The sequence below is a fragment of the Lepisosteus oculatus genome, chromosome 11, assembly GCF_040954835.1.
Source record: "Lepisosteus oculatus isolate fLepOcu1 chromosome 11, fLepOcu1.hap2, whole genome shotgun sequence".
Classification (NCBI taxonomy): domain Eukaryota; kingdom Metazoa; phylum Chordata; class Actinopteri; order Semionotiformes; family Lepisosteidae; genus Lepisosteus; species Lepisosteus oculatus.
The window spans coordinates 8,350,377-8,361,170 of NC_090706.1; the positions used below are offsets into that span (position 1 = coordinate 8,350,377).

General features: G+C 38.7%; 1 protein-coding gene across 3 annotated transcripts; it reads left to right on the top strand.

Annotated features, from left to right (window-relative positions):
• Window positions 1-4,569: 4,569 nt before the first annotated feature.
• On the top strand, window positions 4,570-10,714 carry ptafr (platelet-activating factor receptor). 3 transcript variants are annotated; one of them, XM_069195528.1, is made up of 3 exons: window positions 4,570-4,679; window positions 5,118-5,193; window positions 7,236-10,714. In XM_069195528.1, the coding sequence occupies exons 2-3, from the start codon at window positions 5,191-5,193 to the stop codon at window positions 8,316-8,318; spliced, it is 1,086 nt and encodes a 361-aa protein (XP_069051629.1). In that variant the 5' UTR covers window positions 4,570-4,679; window positions 5,118-5,190; the 3' UTR covers window positions 8,319-10,714. The 3 variants fall into 3 exon arrangements, with proteins under 3 accessions (XP_069051629.1, XP_015203863.1, XP_015203865.1); XM_015348377.2 differs by lacking the exon at window positions 4,570-4,679 and having other exon boundaries at window positions 4,859-5,193; XM_015348379.2 differs by lacking the exons at window positions 4,570-4,679; window positions 5,118-5,193 and having other exon boundaries at window positions 7,057-10,714.
• The last annotated feature ends 80 nt before the right edge of the window (window positions 10,715-10,794 follow it).

Below are 10,794 nucleotides of genomic sequence, written 5' to 3' on the forward strand. Positions count from 1 at the left end.
TTTTCTTGAATCTTCCAGGTTCAAAATGAAATCCCTCTACTACTGCTGTTTTTCACACCAAGAGAAAAAACTAAGGCTGAAGCAGCAGGCCTGTCTTCCAGTCTGTTCTAGTATGATCTTTTTTCTGTCATTACTGTAAAAAAACCTTGAATTCAAGATGAAAGAACTTGGTTGTGTGTTCTTAGGCTGATTGCATTGGAAACCTGTGTGTGGTGTGACTGTGATGCTTTGAGTTCAAAGTGGTTAAAGGGTTTTTGTGTGGTTCGCCAACAGTGTGTCTGGGAGCTCCTGTTTGCATGGTGAAAATGTGGCTTTGTCCATGAAGAACCACTGAGAACCCCTCACCCATGCATAGGGTTCTAGAAAAACCTGATTGTCAAAAGTTGTGCAATTGTCCATGTACTACACAAGCCCTGCTGCTTGGTAGCCTGCTTAGTTTGAGTAACCTCTGTCCTCCGACCTGAGGTCATCTCAAGAGGAGCTTTAGAACTCATTCATTTCAGTAATGACCTTATTTGGACTTATTACTTGGAGACTATATGTTAGTCATCCTAGGAGTGATCTATCTTATCTATTAGGAATCATGCCTTTGCTGTAAATCCTTTTACAACTGGATGCATCATGTTTTTATAGTGGGTTGTATTCTTATTTATGTTATTAAGGGTTGAGGAAATTAGTGTACCGCTAAATTTCTATTTGAAATGATTTGTATGTACTAAAGTAGTTATTCTCTTTACAAACCCTCTTCAGTAGCCCCCTGTGCTTAGTTTTTTTGTTAAGAAGTATGAATTTTAAGAGAACGTCTTTCCATAAAGACTTCAAAACAGTTCTTTATCCATTAACACAACTTTTTCAGCTAGGCTTTAAAAGATAAGGCGATGGGACTCTGAATAAATTTGTAACCGCTGTTAACACCTATAGCTGCATTAGATGAATAATACATTGAAAAAACAGTAAATTTTGTACCCGGGCCATTCTACCATGAACTTTTAGGCATTTGTTCACCTGTGACAATCAGACATGATCTATGAATCCATGAATAATTAAAGTACTTTGGTTGGTTGAAGCACCAAACACCTTTCACACACAGGATGGATGAAAAGAAAGAATCTTAACTTTTCTGGGGACATTTATATCCTTATCTTAGGATATGACAGTTTTTGTTTGAATTTTTAAAATTGTAGTTGAATAAAATCCTTAAGGATAGACAGAGAAAGGTCAAAGCCAGATCCATTTATATTTCCCAACAAAAATTGTTTTGCTCATTCTACCTCTGCTGAGAATTTCCTGTTCAGGAAAATTCTGAACAGGAATTTCATGTTTTGCCTTGCTTTGGTCGGGTCCCTCTTTCCAAGGAGTGTGGTTTTGGCATACAGTTTCCAGACTTCTGTGCATACTTGTCTGTATGTGTGTGTTTATACTATATGTGTATACATATGGAGCTGAGAGAGCTCGATGGTCTAAATCACTGTCTTGTAAGCAAAAATGCTTACAGGAGCACAGGTTCAAATCCCACCTCTGTCTTTTGGGCAGCACTATGGTGCAGTGGTGAGCGTTGCTGCCTTGTAGTGCTAGGGCCCTGGGAACAATTCCAGGGGTGCTATCTGTGTGGAGTCTGCATGTCCAAAGGCATGCTGGCAGGTAAATGAGCTTCTGTTAAACTGGCCCTGGTGTGAGTGTGTGCATGTCTGTATCGCTGTGTGCCCTGCGATAGACTGGCGTCCCACCAACGATGTATCCCAAGGCTTCAGGCCACGTGACCCTGAATTGGATGAGCGACGGTTGAAAGTGATGGTAACAGTGAAGACATTGTATACATGTAATACTTTGAAACACAAAGCAAGTATCCATGTATATAGTATATATTCCTGCACTGACCAAAATACTTACACAAACCATATACTTTGTTGATCCTGTGCAAACAGCAGCAGAGATTCAGCATGACATGTCACTGCATCCTAGTCCTAGTAGGATCAACATCAGCTGAAGCTCTGATGCCAGGGATTGTGGAATGAAGGGTTGACCTGTATGTTCTCCAGCTTCCTCAATTGAGGCTTTGCGTTTTTCTTACTCCAGAAAGGAGATGGAAGCTAAACATGCGTTGCCTGCCATATTTTGTCACATGAGTCCACACACTCACATAGATTTGGTTAATGACCAACATTTGCAAAACACCTGTTAATTTAGAACGTAACATTCTGTTGATAAAGAAATTCTATATTCCTGAATTAAAAATATAGAAATAAGAATTTATTGATTCAGATGATGTGATCCTTCTTCAGTGGTTTGCCATGATGACCTTACTTAGCTAAAAACAGGAAACAGAGGAACTTCCTTCCTCTGTGACCTGTGAACCTGGACTTTCCCTGTGATTTGGAATTTCTCCTTATAACTAGAATAAATGAGCTCTTTTACGGCGTGTTTAGCATCACTGATAATGCGGTCACGTGGTCCTACACAGTCACGGTCAAATAAGCATTGCAGTTCTCTCAGGTCTCAGTTACCACTGTTCAATAAATGAGCTCTTTTATATCACGTTTGGCATCATTGATAATGCTGTCATGTGGTCCTGCACAGTCAAATAAGCGTTGCAGCTCTCTCAGGCCTCAGTTACCAATGTCAGTTTGATGCTTCTCCTAAAATGCCCTTTCCATATTTTTTTTTGTGTCACCTGTTCCTTGTTTTGATATGATGTTTTGCAGTTTTCATTCTATGAAGTCCCCTCGTAATCAGAAATGGATTACGAATGAAATGGAGGGGGTTTTTCTGTAGTTTAAAATCAAAGTTCATCTAAAAGGAGCTTACGGCCCTGCACAGCAGACATGTAAATTGCATTGAAGTTACACATTAAACTTTTATTTGCAAATACAGAATTTATAAAGGTAGGAAGGTGTGGTAAGGATAAAACCCTTTCCCGTAAGTGCCAACTCCTTACACCTGGAAATAGCAGTTACATTGTGTCTAGCAGAAATTATTAACTGTTGGGGGTTTAGGCTAGACCTACACCTTGGTCCGTTCCACAACAACACATTGAAGGAAATGTAGACTAATGCTGTGTGAAAAAAACACAGGTGTGCTGAGGAACATAAGGACATCTTCAGGCAGGAGAAGAGTGTTTTTGCCCCATCAATTTTATTGTCCAAGTATCTTTCAAGACTCCTTTGAAACTTTCACAGTGTCAGAAAGGTTACAAACGAGAGGAGGCCATATGGACAGTCTAGATCTGTCTTTCAGTTAGTAGGTAACCGACCCAATGATATCATCCACCCATTTCTTGAAAGATGGATATCATGGCTGGCTAGCTTGTTCTATGCTCCCACAACCTTTTGGGTAAAGATGTGCCTTCTGTGCCTTCTTGGATTCAAATGCACTTCCATGTAGTGTAACTTGTGCCACCTGGTTTGTGTTTCAGTGTTCATTCTGATTTAAGCATTTTGAATGTTGTTTTCTCTGTTCATGACTCAGTTCAGTTCCTTCAGTCTGTCAGCTTAGACCATTCCCTTAGGCCCCAGAATATGACCGAGTGCTCTTCTCTGGACCGATTCCAGAACAATATATTTCTCTAATGAGAAAGGAGTCTATTTGTCATATGTACAGTACGTGTGCATTGGGATTCTTATTCATGCCATTCTTTTGGGAAATGCACGGTTCAGTAGACAACAACACACAATGTGCACCGTACATTACAAAACAGGAAATAATAAATAATGACAGTCACACCCAACCATAATTCACTACATAGCACAAAAACACACAACGTGTAGTACAGAACAGTACACACACAGGACAATTGATATGTTGTAGCCAAATAAAATGCAGAGTGCAGAGGAGCATTGAATTCTGAAGCATTACAGCAGTTAGCTGTTCACCGTGTGCACTGCTAGGGTAGAAGCTATTGTTATTCCTAGAATTGGTGGGGGTGGCTTAGTAAAATATCTTTCTTAAAAGAATGAGAGGAAATAAGAAGGCAAAAGAAGATCTTGGGTGGTGGAGGTCTCAGTCCACAGTCAGCTGCAGATGGTTTCTCAGTGAAATGATGGTGACCAAGTGCTAGTTTACTTCCCTGTAACACTCTCGCCCTGTAACACCAAGACAGAGATAACAGTGAGCAAATGTATGGTATACGTTGCAGAGGATAATCTTTACAGTAACAGGATACATAAGAAAGGAGTTTAAAAAAATACAAACCGGTGTGTCATAAATCTTTATTTACATTCAAGTTGGAACATTTCTAAATATTAAACACGAGCTGTAACCTCCTGGCTGTGCCTGTTTTTTTTTTGTTTAAAGGCAGCTAGAATGTACATTCTGGAAACAAACAGACAATCTTCCCAGGGACTGACTTAATTTCCGTCAGGACAGCTCTTGCAGTGATCTCGAGGATTTTAAAGTTCTATTTGTAATTATTTACCGGTACCGTTTTGAATGCAATTATTGTGGGGCTTTTAACCTTCGCCTTGGAGGTACTACTTGCCTGTGAAGTGGGGACAGGGAACCCTGGTCTCACAAACATGACTTCCATCTTCAAGAAATTCAACACTCATCCTTTCCAGTCTTCACCTCCTTTGAGGCTTGTCAGAACAGGCCCTGGATGAGGTTTAGCTGTGCTGTCTCAAACCTTGTCAGACTCCCTGAAAAACAAGCGTGGGCTATAAAGAATGAATCAAGGATTAATGGAGGTAAGAACACAGTACTATTTATTGTGTGTGTTGTACATGTGGTTTTGTTAAAAAAAAAACTATAAATAGGCTGTATCATTGTTTTTGAAATAATTTGTTCTTCTTTACTATTGCGTATCGTTAAAAGCACTTCTAGTTTGCAGAATTTCCTTTGCAGATTTCTTAGTTTGGACTTGTAAACCATATTTAATTGTCAGATTCATGTGAATTCCAGTCTTGCCGATCAGTTGCTCCACTACAGAAAATTTAAATACCAAAAAAAGAGTGGACCACAGACGTAGCGTGTTCTGTGTTCTTTTGAAACGGAGCCAGGAAATGAATCACACTGTGAGATACTCCTTTCAGCTGAGCAAAGTTCACATTTGCCATACGTTGATACGACACGATGGATCAAGGAAGACAATCTTCAGAGACTTTGTTTTCCTCGATCATCACTAGGTGCCCCATCCAAGCAAGAGAAAGCAAGGAATAGAAGCAGAACTCTTTCTTTGAGGAAGCTCATTCCTTTTACATGGTGAGTATATTTCTTTACACAGTAGCTGGTTTGTGTTGCTGGAAAAAGATCTGAACAGGTAGCTGTGAAGAGCAGATTTGTTTTTCTCAATAAATCAAGACTAGATTCAGGAGGACCACATCATGCTGTTCAATTGAAGGATACACACAGTGGGAATTCTGCCTATCAATTTTAATTTTTTTAATGCTTATATTCTGCATTTGACATTATACATTTGGATAATGTTTAGCAGTGTCAGGTAGAATCAATAAATTTGAAAATGGGGAGGTACTAAATAATGCTAAACATAGACGATATAGCAGGAGCTATAGCTGTAACAAAACAGAATTGAGACCACTTTCTTTTGATGTATACATAAGAATTTCTGTTAAATATGCAGCCTGGCTGTTGATCTGCAGATACACTTGCAGGTAAGTCTCAAGATTGCTTTCTCATTGGCAGCGCTCAGTAAATCTTTAAATAATCTTCAAAGACATTTTATGCTGTTGAGATGTTATCAGAAAGCTCTGCAGAAGCCTGTATGATCTTTCATACAAAGAGGGCTTTCAGTTTTGTAAAGTATTACTTATCATTTTCAATTATTGCTATGAATTAATTTATGACTTAACTTGGTAGGTTATTAAATACTGTAAGTATATCGAAATATATTTTTCTGTTTTGGGATTGTATGTAACTTTTGACTAGTTTGTACTTTGCTAAGTTTACTTCATTAGCTTCTTGGCAAGTACCAGTATAGAATGGAGCCAAGTTTCTTAATGCACAAGATAAGTGCAAGATTAAATTGCATTATGAAGATGTTTTTATCCCAAAGGCTTGCAAATCTCTTTCCACATTTGAGGGGATAAACTTCCAAAATCCAACACTGAAATGCAGCTCCCAACAAGGTGACACCCAGCACCCATTCTGTGCCAGCCACCCCACTACACAGCAGAACATGCACAGGAGTGAGAAATTGCCCAGTAATTAAATTAAAAGAGGAACGTTACATTGGCCAAATTATCCAAGCCAAAGGGAGAATTTTACCAAAACACTGAGGTTAATATCTCCATTCTTACTGACAGTGCTATGAGATATTTAATAACCAGTTATTCAGGACCTCAGTTTGATGTCTCATCTGAAGGATATTTTCTTCTAAAGACCAGTTTCCCCTGTGACCATACTGGGTCATAAGCTTGGGAATTCTGGTTTACAGGCAAGAGCGCCACCTATTGGTTCACCAACACCACTTACTGCAGGACCCAGGCTTTCATCCCAGGTCCTGATCTGCCCTGTCTTGCTTAGCTTCTGCGATTTTAAGTGTGCAGGTTAGAAGATAGTGATGCTGCTGTCCTAATGACATTTAAATTTACATTGTGTTTACAGAATTGTCATTTCAACAGGTGATGTTCTGTACTTTTTCTCAGAGGAAAGAAAAGAGATCCAGAGGGCTGTAGATACGCTGTAGTTTTAATTATATGTGTTTGGGCAATCTTCTGGAGAAATCACCTTTTGTTCTTTCTGGGTGGGTGACCAGTCCAGTTCTTAGAGAAAAGCTTTGCATTTCTTTGAATTGTTAATGACTCGTGGGGCAATTCCTTTATTACAGATTCCTTCTCATGATTGGCCTTAGGCTAATTTGCGCAAGCCTCCTCTGCCTGAGCATTAATTTAAATGCTCTCTGTCTCATTAGAGCAAAGGAGAGGGTTTGTAAGCTTGTAGGGGACATTTGTGCTTGAAACATCCTACAGTGAGCTTAGTCTTTTTTACTCACTTGTCTAATTACTAAACTTAAATGAAAGAAAAAATGTGCAATAAACTGAAATTGTGAAGGGTGCTTTAGTGAGAGTATATTTAGTGAACATTATGTGCTGTGACTTGCAGTTACGCCACATGAAGCATTTCCTTGGTTGCATCACTTTGCACTTGTGCTTTTTCAGATTGGCACAGAATGTAAAGTTCAGTTGAACAAGCGAAGAGGAGCATTTTCACTGCAGCTTTTGCTCGTTGTGTTCTTTCTGTTGCTCATTTCCTATATTTAAAATTGTGTGTGTTATTTTATTCAGGAACCAGCAGCGAAGGAGAACATTTCTTCAGGAAACATGTCCACCAATTTGTCAAATCCGGTGGACTCGAGTTTCAGGTACACTCTCTTCCCGATCTTCTACAGCCTGGTGTTTTTTATGGGACTGATATGCAACTCCTATGTGCTTTGGGTTTTCAATAAAATGCACCAATCCAGGGGGATGAATGAGATCAAGATCTATATGATTAACCTTGTCGTGGCGGACTTGCTGTTTGTGGCTGCTCTCCCACTCTGGATTGTTTATTACCATAAAAATGGCAACTGGATATTTCCGGAGTTCCTGTGCACCCTTTCAGGCACCATGTTCTTTATCAACACCTACTGTTCCATTGCTTTCTTGGCGGTCATCAGCTTCAATCGCTACCGAGCCGTAACAAGGCCTCTGGAAGCTGCCAGCTCAGACCAGCGGAAACGAGGCATCATAGTGTCCGGGATCATATGGGTCTTAAATCTGTGCTGTGCTGGTCCGTATTTGTTCGATACACACGTCCACAAGATCGACGAAGATTATTACCGGTGCTACGAGGGCTACAATAAGACAGACTATGAAGCAAATAAGAAGGTGGCCACAATTCATTTCCTGATCATTGCCTTGTTTTTCTTCATTTTCCTCCTGGTTATTATTTGCAACCTCCTTATCATCCGGACACTCTTATCCCAGCCGGTGCCACAGCAGAACAGCCGGAAGACAGGGGTCAAGCAGCGAGCCCTGTGGATGGTGTGCGCCGTGCTGGGAGTCTTCATCATCTGCTTCGTCCCCCACCACATTATCCAAGGCCCCTGGACTTTGGCCATCTTGAATCTTTGGACGACATCGCAGGATGTAAAACAGCGCTTGAACGATGCCCACCAAATCACCCTCTGCCTCATGGGTCTCAACTGCCTTCTCGATCCCATTGTCTACTGCTTTGCTACGCGGAAATTCAAGATCCACCTCATGATGCGCCTCAAGATGTTCAAGGAAAGCCGGAAGTGCTCCAGGTACACCAGCGACATGGGCGTTTCCATGGAATTACAGCCCCACAACCACCCCGTGGAACCAAATGAGACGCCCTTAGCATAGAGGCTGGCAGCTCCCAGACATCTAATCTTCTTCCCAAAGCATCGAGCACTGACTTAGCTGAGGTTCCCTGAGAATTTTCCACCATTAATTAACCAAGAGACAGCACAAGGAAGTCACTGGAATAAGATGTTTTTCCTGAACCAGGTTTGAGTGACAAGTGGATGGAAGTTACAAAACTGCCGGTCGAAAGGAATTTCAAGCTCACTATGGGACACAAAGGACCACGCCCGCTCTTCCTGATGCAAGACAGAGAAACAGATATTAGCGTCTTTGGGGAGCAAACTCAGGTTTATGAAGTCAATCAGCAGGAAAGTCTTTGAGGAAAATTTTGAGAGCAAGAATGTCATGTATATCAAACAAACAAATGCTATTGTTGTAACTGTTAGATCACGGCATCAGAATTTTTCACAGCAGAGAATTCAGCTTCTGCGGTTTAAGTTTTTTTAGAACATTTGGAAAGAACTTGAGATATCTGAGCTTTATATTCATTTAAATTTAATATCAGAGCTTGGAATTCTGAATTATTATGTAGTCAATAACATAACCTCTTGTCTAACTGATTAATTTGTAACTCATGGTAGATCTGGAGTGACAGAAACCTTAATTCTATGTATTTCTAACACAAACTGACATGAGATACAGCGTTACATTTAGAGTATTGGGACAAGTGGAAAATGTTATCTTATTTTAAAAGGGGGGGATTACAAACATTAACTGATTTGTTAACGTAATGAAATAATGAAGGAAGAGTGTGAGTATGTTTATTCACACTGATTTTTAGTATTGAAAAGTGCAGATCACTGTCAGGAATGGTTAATTTACTTGAATGTGAAAATATTAAAAATTATCATGCTTTTAAAATATTTTAAAATATAAAAATTCTTCTGAATTAAATTTACAGCACAGCAGTCCTATGAGAACTCAAGCTGGCCTTCGAGTGCTTTGTTTTCAGAACTGTTTTAAAAATGATGCTTTTGTTTTGTTTTAAGCCAAGTGTTTTAACAAATTGCTTTACTACAGATGTACATTTGTAAAATTAGATCTAAAAATAAGCACATTTGTAATATACCCTGTTTGTTACAAAACAGTTACATGCTAGCTTTAAATGTTTTTTAGTTTTTAGAGAAAAAGGGGTAATTCTACATACATTGCAAGTTAAAATAAGTCTGCTTTAGCCTCCCTTATCAAGAGCTGTTTTCACAAAATCATAAATAGATGATAATTCTTAAATGTTTTCAGAAATATTACAGTGTTTTTGAGCAAATGCAACACTTACGTGACTACTGTGCTATTTATGGAGTATTCTTAAAGCAATTCCATATTTGTTTTTTTTTTAGCTGAGCAATGTGTCAGAAGGGTTATGCTTTTATTATGAGTGGTTTGAAAAACTGGTTTTGTAACCCATGTAATGAATAATTAGTGGGTAATTCTTGTACACCGTTTGCAAAGAATTCCTATAGGGTCTGGTTTTAATTAGTTGAAAAAATGGGGTCGAAATATTTAAAATATTTAAGTGGAGCTCAAAAGAAAGTGACTTTGCAATTTCACCAGAAAGCCTGAAAATGTTTTCTGCCTGATGTCTGAAGAATCTGAAGTAAGAAAATGAATTTTCCCTTGTATTTTGTATCTTGTATCTTGTATTGAAGTCATCTTGACATGCAACTTTTTTGGGCCAGTGGACTAAACATCAAATTCAGCAGTCCAGGAGTTTCCAAACTCAGCTGAAAGAGATCATCTTGCTGTATGCAACATTGGAAAGACAATGGGAAGGGTTTGGGATTTGTTCTGGCTGAATTATACTATTATATGAATTCTGTATGTGCAAATATTTTAAAGAGATTTAAAAAAATTAAGCCATCCAGAAGAACAGCTGAGAAGCAGAGGATCAATTTTTTTATCTACTAGATATATCAGTGTTGAAAGAAAAAGTAATATGAGTCATATCATTGTTAAAGGATTTTTTGGTAACTCATGGTTTGATTGCATACCAAGTGTCTGCGTGTTATAATCCTGTTTGAGATGGACATTGTTTAAATGTGAAGATCACCTGAAAGCTATTGTAACAATATGAAATGAAGAGGGTAACACCTCCTTACTGTGATCCGATCATCTTTGTTCCCTGCAATTAGAACAATTTCTTTATCTAATATGTTTACAGAAACGTTAAAGAAACTAATTAGTTCAGTGTAGTACATGATTAAATCAGATGTATGTATATAGCTGACACTTCATTAACTGAAGGATAGCTGAAATTGTTGAGCTGAATGAGCCTTTTTGTTATGTGTTGTATTTGGTACGTTACTGTATTTTTACTTACCATGTTAAATATGCATTTTTGGTACAATGAGTTTGAGTATTGTTTTTCAAAATAAAAAATACCATATAAAATTAAGAAACTGTATCTCTTAATGGATGTGTGCCTGGTTTTGACATTGGTATAATCCTAAATTACTTGTGATCATGTGTACTTCTCAAT